Source organism: Nannobrachium achirus (genome assembly GCF_963921795.1).
Source record: "Nannobrachium achirus genome assembly, chromosome: 2".
Classification (NCBI taxonomy): domain Eukaryota; kingdom Metazoa; phylum Chordata; class Actinopteri; order Myctophiformes; family Myctophidae; genus Nannobrachium; species Nannobrachium achirus.
This window is the reverse complement of record NC_137811.1, coordinates 73,163,824-73,176,346: the sequence shown is the minus strand read 5'-3', so window position 1 is coordinate 73,176,346 and position 12,523 is coordinate 73,163,824. Positions and strand designations below refer to the sequence as shown.

The 12,523-nt window shown below is 47.3% G+C and overlaps 1 protein-coding gene across 1 annotated transcript; it reads right to left on the bottom strand.

Annotated features, from left to right (window-relative positions):
* Positions 1–545: 545 nt before the first annotated feature.
* LOC308300436 (alpha-tectorin-like) lies at positions 546–4,458 on the bottom strand (the record flags this gene model as incomplete). Its single annotated transcript, XM_080744275.1, has 4 exons — positions 546–746; positions 2,766–2,916; positions 3,222–3,484; positions 4,384–4,458. 4 exons carry the CDS (start codon positions 4,456–4,458, stop codon positions 546–548), a joined length of 690 nt encoding a protein of 229 aa, XP_080600401.1.
* Positions 4,459–12,523: the final 8,065 nt, after the last annotated feature.

Sequence of the window (12,523 nt, the reverse complement as noted above, 5' to 3'; positions counted from 1 at the left end):
GGAACAGAACAGAAATACAGCCAGGGGATGTGTCTTTCTGCAAGGAAACACCACAGCACAATATAGTTACTGGTGAAGGGAAATGACTGCTAAAAATGTATAGGCCTAAACATATATATTTTTGAATAGTCTTAAAGTTACCCATATTTCCTTTAAAGTCAAAGTCTCACAACTGTGATGTAGATAATACTCTGCAGCAAGTGAATTTTCTGAATTCTAATTCTACAAGAGTACTGAGTAAAAGTAAAAAGGTATTGGTATCAGCATGCACTTAAAGTACCAAAAGTACAAAGTACTCATGGTGCAAATGTAGAAAATGTATAAATAAATCATTTAAAAATAGCAGATCTACAAGCGCACAATGTGTTGCATTGCAGTTTTTTTGTGTTCTCCTTTAATGTCTTGTTGCGCTGTTTAGATTCCTGACTAATCAATCAATCAATCAATCAATCAATCAATCAATCAATCAATCAACCAATCAATCAATCAAGCAATCAAGCAGTGAAACACCTAGTATAACAAGCAAACACATAATTGAATTCCCTTCACAGGGTCTTTGAGCTCCTATAGCGGGTGCCGTTGGCTCTCTCACCACAGAAGTGCTGGCTCCTCCAGCTGTGCACGCTGGCACCGGCAGCCTGGCATGCAGAGGTGTAGGCGGTGAGCGCCTGGCACAGCACGTCCTTCCTCCCCCGGTACAGACACACATCGTACACACAGTCCTCAAAGTACCCTGCCGGGTCCACCTGGGGTGGGGAACATCACATTATTTATTTTATTTTATTTTGTAGGTTTCCTGAACTCAATTACATCCCAAAAATGTTTACTTTGAACATTCAGTGTATTTTCTGTGGTCTGGGGTTTTCTGAATAATTAGGCTCAGAAAAGTGAAATGATTAGACCTCTATAGACCAGGGCTTCTCAAAGTGGGTGCTGGGGCACCCTGGGGTGCCGTGATGCCAGTCCAGGGGTGCCTCAGAATACTTTCATGATATTTGGAATTCATCAACATCACTTAAGTTCAACGACTTATAGCCTACTTAGTAAAACAGTTCTGAGTTGAACTGTACTTGTTGCGATCTTTTTCATCCTATAGTACACCAAGTCTCTTTAATTAATAGATTAATTAACAGATCTACAAGCTCACGTTGTGACACATTGTGAGCTTGTAGATCAGTTGTTTTTCAGTGAATGTTCCCCTAGGGATGCTGGGGTTCAAGTGCATGGTTAACATTTTATTTCAATCTGTCCTATAATGGAAACAGATATTCTCTCATGTTTTCCTCGTAACAAAATGTATCTTAGGGGGAAATATTAACATATTTACAGTAGGCCTATACGTACATATGATATGACAAAAGGTGCTATAAAGTAACAGTGTAATTGCGTTGGATGAAAAAGTTATTTACAGGGGTAACCGAATTTTTTTTGAGAACCACTGCTCTATGGCTCAAATACATAAATACATATACAGATATAAAATACATGATTTAGAACAGCTTGACATTGCAAAACATGGTTACACACCTTGGCGTGGTACTGTAAAACACGGTTACACACCTTGGCGTGGTACTGTAAAACACGGTTACACACCTTGGCGTGGTACTGTAAAACACGGTTACACACCTTGGCGTGGTACTGTAAAACACGGTTACACGCCTTGGCGTGGTACTGTAAAACACGGTTACACGCCTTGGCGTGTTACTGTAAAACACGGTTACACACCTTGGCGTGTTACTGTAAAACACGGTTACACACCTTGGCGTGGTACTGTAAAACACGGTTACACACCTTGGCGTGTTACTGTAAAACACGGTTACACACCTTGGCGTGGTACTGTAAAACACGGTTACACGCCTTGGCGTGGTACTGTAAAACACGGTTACACGCCTTGGCGTGGTACTGTAAAACACGGTTACACGCCTTGGCGTGGTACTGTAAAACACGGTTACACACCTTGGCGTGTTACTGTAAAACACGGTTACACACCTTGGCGTGGTACTGTAAAACACGGTTACACGCCTTGGCGTGGTACTGTAAAACACGGTTACACGCCTTGGCGTGGTACTGTAAAACACGGTTACACGCCTTGGCGTGGTACTGTAAAACACGGTTACACACCTTGGCGTGTTACTGTAAAACACGGTTACACGCCTTGGCGTGTTACTGTAAAACACGGTTACACACCTTGGCGTGGTACTGTAAAACACGGTTACACACCTTGGCGTGGTACTGTAAAACACGGTTACACACCTTGGCGTGGTACTGTAAAACACGGTTACACGCCTTGGCGTGTTACTGTAAAACACGGTTACACGCCTTGGCGTGGTACTGTAAAACACGGTTACACACCTTGGCGTGTTACTGTAAAACACGGTTACACACCTTGGCGTGGTACTGTAAAACACGGTTACACACCTTGGCGTGGTACTGTGTACTACTGTAAAACACGGTTACACACCTTGGCGTGGTACTGTGTACTACTGTAAAACACGGTTACACACCTTGGCGTGGTACTGTAAAACACGGTTACACACCTTGGCGTGGTACTGTGTACTACTGTAAAACACGGTTACACACCTTGGCGTGGTACTGTAAAACACGGTTACACACCTTGGCGTGGTACTGTGTACTACTGTAAAACACGGTTACACACCTTGGCGTGGTACTGTAAAACACGGTTACACACCTTGGCGTGGTACTGTAAAACACGGTTACACGCCTTGGCGTGGTACTGTGTACTACTGTAAAACACGGTTACACACCTTGGCGTGGCAGGCGGCGAACGGTCCCTTGGGGTCGGTCAGGAGGCCGCAGAACTCGCGCTTCTCGTACTCCTTCTTCTGGGTGATGTCACAGTCTGGACACGCCCCCTTACAGCCGTCCACGCAGCCCGGGATCTCTGCCACCCTCCAGCTGTTGGTTTAGATTAATGATTAGATTAATTAATAACACCTTACAGTTGTACATTTAGATTAATGAATAGATTAATTAATAACACCCTACAGTTGTACATTTAGAATTAACTCATTTACTGCCAGAATTGTTTTCCGTCTTTGGTCCTTCCCTGACACAATGTGAGTGTTTTTCAGTAATTTCAGTAAAATCATAGAATATTCTGCGAAGCACCGAACTACTCGTGGAAGACCTCAAAAGATGTGCACGGGGGTCCTGGAATTGGACACAAATCATTCTAGGACAGAACTCTAACCGGTCCAGACCTGATGCCAAAGTCCTTGGCGCTGACGGGTGCGGTGCCTCCCTTGGGGACCAGGTCGTCCTGAGGCTTTCCGTTGTAGTTCCCACACAGACCACACACGTGGTCCATGTATGTGCTGGGCAGCGTGACGAACACGGAGCTGCTCCAATCGAAACGCACCGTCAGGCCCAAGGCCGTGGTGACCACAGCGAACCAGCCGCTCTTATGGACCGACACCTGTCCGTCACTCAGACTGACAGGCAGGTTGACCAGCTCTCCATCCACCTATAGGAGAAAATGAATAAATACAGTATATTAATGTTGTAGTACTCAAGATCAATGACTCGTCTCGAGTCAGGACTCCAGTCCAAAATGTAATAGACTCGGTCTCGTCTCGGTCTCATCCATGATTTTCGTCTCGGACTAAGGGACTCGGGACTCTTAAGCCTCGAACAGAGTCGTTAACACTCAAAAAGACTACACCCACCGCAGACCCGACTCTGTTCGAGGCTTTACCCCACTCCAGTCTTTTCACCTTGGAGGAAAGCCTGGTATTCGTTTACAACTGGCCGTTTGAAATGGTCGAGGCCGGATGGCAGAAGAAGCAAGCTTTGTTTGGGTTCCCCCTGTTTGTTTCCCCAATCCCTATTTAAATGTTTGAGTAGCCTTGTGTAGTCTTGCCAGTTGCTACGAGTTGGACTAAAAAAGATGCTTACACCAAACGAATTTTCCAAAAGCAAAACTACACCACATCAAGGGGTTTATTAAGTAAGCCCTAGAATTATGCCCTTGAGTGCAAGGGAATTATTTTGGGTTAAAACTGATTCCGGTTTGATCTTTCTGGCCAAAGTGTAATCCTTTGAGGACTACAACATGGTGTAGGTGGTTTCCGCTCCCGACCGGCTCTAACCCCGAAATTTGAAGCGATCCCAGGATACTATAGACTGACCATGATGTGACTTCTGGTTATAACCATGGTCTACAGTATAGACTGACCATGATGTGACCTCTGGTTATAACCATGGTCTACAGTATAGACTGACCATGATGTGACCTCTGGTTATAACCATGGTCTACAGTATAGACTGACCATGATGTGACTTCTGTTTATAACCATGGTCTACAGTATAGACTGACCATGATGTGACCTCTGGTTATAACCATGGTCTACAGTATAGACTGACCATGATGAGACCTCTGGTTATAACCATGGTCAGACCTCTGGTTATAACCATGGTCAGACCTCTGGTTATAACCATGGTCAGACCTATAGACGTACCATGATGAGACCTCTGGTTATAACCATGGTCAGACCTATAGACGTACCATGAGACCTCTGGTTATAACCATGGTCAGACCTATAGATGTACCATGATGTGACCTCTGGTTATAACCATGGTCAGACCTATAGATGTACCATGAGACCTCTGGTTATAACCATGGTCAGACCTATAGATGTACCATGAGACCTCTGGTTATAACCATGGTCAGACCTATAGATGTACCATGAGACCTCTGGTTATAACCATGGTCAGACCTCTGGTTATAACCATGGTCAGACCTATAGACGTACCATGAGACCTCTGGTTATAACCATGGTCAGACCTATAGACGTACCATGAGACCTCTGGTTATAACCATGGTCAGACCTATAGACGTACCATGATGAGACCTCTGGTTATAACCATGGTCAGACCTACAGTATAGACGTACCATGAGACCTCTGGTTATAACCATGGTCAGACCTACAGTATAGACGTACCATGAGACCTCTGGTTATAACCATGGTCAGACCTATAAACGTACCATGATGTGACCTCTGGTTATAACCATGGTCAGACCTATAGACGTACCATGAGACCTCTGGTTATAACCATGGTCAGACCTATAGACGTACCATGAGACCTCTGGTTATAACCATGGTCAGACCTATAGACGTACCATGATGTGACCTCTGGTTATAACCATGGTCAGACCTACAGTATAGACGTACCATGATGTGACCTCTGGTTATAACCATGGTCAGACCTATAGACGTACCATGATGTGACCTCTGGTTATAACCATGGTCAGACCTATAGACGTACCATGATGTGACCTCTGGTTATAACCATGGTCAGACCTATAGACGTACCATGATGTGACCTCTGGTTATAACCATGATCAGACCTCTGGTTATAACCATGGTCAGACCTATAGACGTACCATGAGACCTCTGGTTATAACCATGGTCAGACCTATAGACGTACCATGATGTGACCTCTGGTTATAACCATGGTCAGACCTATAGACGTACCATGATGAGACCTCTGGTTATAACCATGGTCAGACCTATAGACGTACCATGATGTGACCTCTGGTTATAACCATGATCAGACCTCTGGTTATAACCATGGTCAGACCTATAGACGTACCATGAGACCTCTGGTTATAACCATGGTCAGACCTATAGACGTACCATGAGACCTCTGGTTATAACCATGGTCAGACCTACAGTATAGACGTACCATGATGAGACCTCTGTGAGTCCTGCTGATGACGATGCTCAGGCCGTAGACTCTGATCTCCACCAGCTTGGTGTAGGACACCGTCTTGCTCCCCCGGTGGTCGTTCTGGACGATGACATCGAACGGCGTGAGCGCGGGGTCCTTGGAGCACAGAGCGGCCAGCTGGTACACACACGTCCCCATGAAGTTGAACCTCCTGCGGTCGAACGTCACGTAGTGGGGGTCCCCTGGAAACAGATGTCAAATGAGATGGTCAAAGGTCACATAGTGGGGGTCCCCTGGAATCATGTCAAATGAGATGGTCAAACAAAGTCAGGTAGTGGGGGTCCCCTGGATTGATTGATTGAATACTTTATTAACCGTTTGCAGACAGTACAGTGGTACAAAACAAAGGATGCTGAAAGGATAAAACACAAAGCCCTGAGGCCTTGTTTCCATTGTGGTCTACCTGACCACCCGTTGTAAAATGAGATTAAAATGTTGTTGGTGCCAGTGGTGATGTCACTGGCATCGCCAGTGGTGATGCCAGTGGTGAGCGCACCTTATGGCACGCTCTTGGCATGGCACATGTAGGCTCATGCATGGCCTATACTTGTGCACACGGCGCAAGTTGGCACCTCGACAGTGCAGTTCTTGTTAATATCGTCATGGTTACCTGTGGACTGTACAGTCTATACCAGTGTTTCTCAATCTTTTATGGCTTGAGTACCCCTTGAGTTTCCCTGATTTCTGAATCCAAGTACCCCCTTTACCCGGCAACAACATTTTGCTTGTAAAACTGTAATACGATATCAATAAATAGTGGTATATGATGCTACGATAACCCCCCATTTCAAGAATATAAAATCACAAGTAAGAAATGGAGTGGAAAAAGTTTCAATTCATGTCAATAACTTCAATACATTCAAACAACTTTAAAACACATCCCAGTTGCCTGGTAATTTGGGTTAGCAACTCAGGCTCATATAAAGTTTCTCCATTTGTCAGCATTAAACATAACAGTACAAGTTTTTTCCTCTTCTATTTCAATTGTAGTCAATATTTATATATGATCAATATTAGCATGATTTATACTTCTGTTTTTGAGCGGTGCAAACCGCTCCTATAAGTGGCTGTGTGTGTGTCCATAGCCTTTTTCCTCAGCGTTTTGCCATAGTAAAATGTGTGTGCGTAGCATCATGTTTGTCTAGTGATGTCATATGTCGTATGTCTGTAGCCTTTTTCCTCAGCATTTTGCCATAGCAAAATGTGTGTGTGTAGCATAGCCTGTACATCCTAGACTTAAATCCTAGTCTGAAGATGCAAGCACGACCGCCGCTCACTTCACATTGGGTGTGATTTTTCTTTTTTGAGGGGTAATTTCTCAAGTACCCCCTGCAGTACCTCCACGTAACCCGTAACCCTAGGGGAACACGTACCCCCATTTGAGAAACCCTGGTCTATACCATAAGTGTTTATCATTATCGTCATGGTTACCTGTGGCCTGGCAGGTGCTGTGAGACACGGGGTGACATCCTCTGACGCCGTCCTCCAGCCGACACGTCTCCCCGTGGCGGCAGCCCTCGTCACGACATTCCACGCGGCGCGTCTCGGCCACGCAGCGACAGCGCCTCCCGCAGGCCCGGTCGTCCCACCAGGCGTGTCCGGCGGGGACGTAGCGCCCCCGGTGGCTGCAGCCGCAGCGCGCGGCGGGCACGCAGCGCTCGCCGCTCCACAGGAAGCCGGCGTCGCAGGCGCACGTCTCCACGCAGGGGGCGGAGCAACGGGACGGGGCGTCAGGGGCGTGGCAGGTGGCCGGGCAGGCGCTGCCGCACAGCTGGTAGTGGCTGTGGGCGGGGCATCTGGCCGCTGAGGAACAGGAAGAAGGACAGTTTCACTTTTTCCGCCAGGTAGTTTTCAGAAATAGATAGATGATAGATAGATACCTTTATTATCCCACGGGGGAAATTCAGTTACCCAGAGGCAGCACAGCAGTTAAGGTTACAAGTTACAGAGAAGTAAGAAAAAGAAAAAGAGTACTGTAGTACTGCACAAAAAAAAGATAAATAAAACATAAAGTGTCGAAAGCTATTGCAAAAAAAGAAGAATAATATATACATAAAGTGACCACGAAACATTCAACGCTCATAAGTGACACGTCACACACACAAAAAAAGCTATACTCAAAGCATAACTTAACAAACAGTGCCAAACACAAAAAAAGTGCACATACTGTAACAGTCACTGCTAGTCAATGCAGTCATGCAACACAAGTATCACACCGCCATATCAACACCGCAATAGTACACAGTACAACCAACACACGCAATAATGGGAGCCACAGCAAGACGCCACAGCAACCCTCTCAGGGAAAAGTACGTTAGAGGTCAGAGTCAGTAGAACTTTTGTTCCAGTAGTGCAAGGTAACAGTTGTCCTAGGACCTAGGTAGTCCTATTAGGCCTAGGCAAGCGACCATCATGAGTCTCATTGTATTGCTTGAGAGCGACCGGCACAAAGGACTTTCCAAGTAAATTTCCAAGAAATGCAAAACCGCCAGCGATTTTCAGGATTTTACTTCATCTTGTATTTTGTATATTTTGTAAAGTAAAAAACACGGTCGCCGTGGAAAAAGTGTTTATCAAATAGAATCAATTTTCTGTTACTGCATCGTCTATTTTGTCGCTTCACATATTTTTTAAAACATTCTGACGGTGTAAATGAATGTTTTTGTTTACATGGCTCTCACGTTGGATACGGCACTAAATTCACCCAGTGCAGCCCGAGTGCAGCAGGTGCTCTGAGGATTTGATCAGACATCGGTCTGTTATCCACCTCTTTCCGTGGGAATTTACTGGAGAATTTTTTGCACCACACTTCCGGTTAACAGCAGACATACAAGCTCACGTCACGTCGCAGATGCAACCGTTGTGAGCTTGTAGATCACACTCGGCTGCGGCGCCGGAAGCTCCGTGCAACTTCTGCGCAATGCACGATGGGATGTTGGAAAGTTGTGGATAGAGCGCAGCGGTCTGTTATCAAGAAATAACACACCGCTGATTTCCGCGATTGACCAATCGGAATCGAGCATTCAAACCAAGCCGTGTAATAACATCACTTACGGCAGCGTGCGATCTCTCTCCAGCTGAACACCTTGACGCCGGCTCTCTGGCACGCCTCGGCGTAGGCCTCCAGCGCGCGGCACAGGAAGTGGCGCAGGCCGCCGCCCATGCACACGTCGTAGCGGCAGTTCTCCACGTAGGCCGCCGCCGGGATGAGGGCGTGGCACAGCCGGAAGGGGCCGTCCAGCTCCCGGCCAATCAGGCCGCAGAAGCGCTCCCCCTCCCACCTCTTCACCCAGCTGTGCTCGCAGCGCTCGCAGCCGCCCACACAGTCGTCCCTGCAGAGGGCGCCCTTCACCAGCCCCGGGACCTTCCAGCTGCTGCCGAACGCCACCTGGGGTTTAGAGAGCGTCGTATTAGCATGTAGATAGCATGTTTTTAATTTGCAGATACCAGCATGTTGTTCAGATGCTAGGTTCAAGTGCCAATATAGTTTCAAACATAGACATAGAAAGTTAGACATCTCCATCGGCTCTGGGGCATACGCATCGAGGAACCGAGGGAATCTTTGTTGCTTCCGAGTGCATCGCTTCCACGGGCCTCACACATGCACCAATAAAGATCTGTTGAAGTCCCGGAAAAGACACGCTGTGATTGGCCATTCACTTTGACTGGCAGCGATCCCTCAGTTTTCCCCGGATGTCCGTTACATGTCGCTCCAATGAACTGCAGAGGCGGATGAGGTATCTATAGTTTTATATCCATGGTTTTGAATGTGCAGAATGCAGATCTATATGTTGTTTAGACATATGCTATAAGTTCATTGTTTACCTGCTATGGAAGTTGTTGCGTGTGTCTCTTTCTAAACTGCCACTGCTTTTCACTTGCTAGTGCTGACAGTATGAATGTGAAAGCTGGGCATGGATGAATTAATGAATTAAGAAATGCAGACACATGCAGAACGCCAAAATAAGTTTGTGTAATTACATCTTGGAGGCACCGAATGGACACATTTTGCTCTGAGTTTTTGGTCTAACTCATTTGATGAGTGGGTCATTGGTCAATAGGAGATTTTGTGGGAGACTCTTTGATTCACTCTTTGAGTCTCCGTCAAATGATTGGCTCAGGAATGAGACAAAAGCTAAATTAAATCTCCATGAATTCAAGCCTTCATGGGGTGTGTACAGTATGTAGGCCTAATGGATAGAAAATAAGTCCGTTTTTAAGGTGAACTAGTCCTTTAGAGCATCTGCCAAATGCCTACATTGTGGTGTACTGTGTTTTTTACGACTGTTTTTCTAATTTTCTCTGCATATTACTGTGTTCTATCTGTCTGTCATTCAATGTTATATAAGTGTGCTCATGTGCTTACTTGAGCGTATCCTTTTAGTTGACCTTGTATCAGTGAACTGTACTGTCAAGAAACTGTACCTTTTTCCTATGCAAACTGACAATACATTCCTACCTGGTTAGGGGCCTGGGCCCCAGAGGGAGTGTCTTTACTACCTGGTTAGTGGCCTGGGTTCCAGGGACCAAGCCAAGGGCCACAACATTGAATTATGTCTAGGGTACCAAGCCGAGGGCCACAACATTGAATTATGTCTAGGGTACCAAGCCGAGGGCCACAACATTGAATTATGTCTAGGGTACCAAGCCGAGGGCCACAACATTGAATTATGTCTAGGGTACCAAGCCGAGGGCCACAACATTGAATTATGTCTAGGGTACCAAGCCGAGGGCCACAACATTGAATTATGTCTAGGGTACCAAGCCAAGGGCCACAACATTGAATTATGTCTAGGGTACCAAGCCGAGGGCCACAACATTGAATTATGTCTAGGGTACCAAGCCGAGGGCCACAACATTGAATTATGTCTAGGGTACCAAGCCGAGGGCCACAACATTGAATTATGTCTAGGGTACCAAGCCGAGGGCCACAACATTGAATCATGTCTAGGGTACCGAGCCGAGGGCCACAACATTGCAGGGGGCGACGGTGGCGTTCCCACTAACTCCAGTGACAGTTCAGATACTGTCGTTATCGGGTGAAAATCTTGTATGTCCAAAACCGTTCGTTTTGCATTTATCATTTTAAAAACGATTTAAACTAGTGAAAACAGCCGATCTATAAGCACACAACGCCTCGCACCGCGAGGCGTTGTGTGCTTGTAGATCTGCTGTTTTTCACTACTTTTGTGCCTCGTATGATGAAGCAGGGCTTTACTTTGTAAAAGAACGTACACATTTTGAGATAAATTTGTATGCGCTCTACCAAGGGCTGATGTTTCATAAGTTTGGAGTGGTGTTATTCCTACCTGGTTAGGGGCCTGGGTCCCAGAGGGAGAGTTATTCCTACCTGGTTAGGGGCCTGGGTCCCAGAGGGAGTGGTGTTATTCCTACCTGGTTAGGGGCCTGGGTCCCAGAGGGAGAGTTATTCCTACCTGGTTAGGGGCCTGGGTCCCAGAGGGAGTGGTGTTATTCCTACCTGGTTAGGGGCCTGGGACCCAGAGGGAGAGTTATTCCTACCTGGTTAGGGGCCTGGGACCCAGAGGGAGAGTTATTCCTACCTGGTTAGGGGCCTGGGTTCCAGAGGGAGTAGTGTTATTCCTACCTGGTTAGGGGCCTGGGTCCCAGAGGGAGTGGTGTTATTCCTACCTGGTTAGGGGCCTGGGTCCCAGAGGGAGAGTTATTCCTACCTGGTTAGGGGCCTGGGTCCCAGAGGGAGAGTTATTCCTACCTGGTTAGGGGCCTGGGAACCAGAGGGAGAGTTATTCCTACCTGGTTAGGGGCCTGGGAACCAGAGGGAGTAGAGTTATTCCTACCTGGTTAGGGGCCTGGGTCCCAGAGGGAGAGTTATTCCTACCTGGTTAGGGGCCTGGGTCCCAGAGGGAGAGTTATTCCTACCTGGTTAGGGGCCTGGGACCCAGAGGGAGAGTTATTCCTACCTGGTTAGGGGCCTGGGTCCCAGAGGGAGAGTTATTCCTACCTGGTTAGGGGCCTGGGTCCCAGAGGGAGAGTTATTCCTACCTGGTTAGGGGCCTGGGTCCCAGAAGGAGAGTTATTCCTACCTGGTTAGGGGCCTGGGACCCAGAGGGAGTGGTGTTATTCCTACCTGGTTAGGGGCCTGGGTCCCAGAGGGAGTGGTGTTATTCCTACCTGGTTAGGGGCCTGGGTCCCAGAGGGAGTAGTGTTATTCCTACCTGGTTAGGGGCCTGGGTCCCAGAGGGAGTGGTGTTATTCCTACCTGGTTAGGGGCCTGGGACCCAGAGGGAGAGTTATTCCTACCTGGTTAGGGGCCTGGGACCCAGAGGGAGTAGTGTTATTCCTACCTGGTTAGGGGCCTGGGTCCCAGAAGGAGTGGTGAAGTCGTCTCCTGGGTTTCCGTTGAAGTTGCCACACAGACCACAGGTGTTCCCGGCGTAGCGTCCGGGCAGCTCCACCAGCAGCTGGTGCAGCCAGTCGTAGCGGACACTCAGGCCGAAGTCTGTCTGGACCACCACGGAGCGCCCGCTCTGGAACACCGTCACCTTGCCCTCCAGCAGGTCCATGGGAACGTACCACAGGCTGTCGTCAACCTGGACACACCAGATCATTACTGATGTTAGTGTTATCACCTTGTATCATATCATTGATACACAGAGTGTGGTCCTCGGGGACCCCCATTGGTCCTTGGGGGGTTTCGGAGGGTCACCCGCTACATTTTTGAATACATCATCACCAGTGGTGGAAAAGGTCCTCAATGTTTTTACTCAAGTCAAAGTATCAAAACCACAATGTA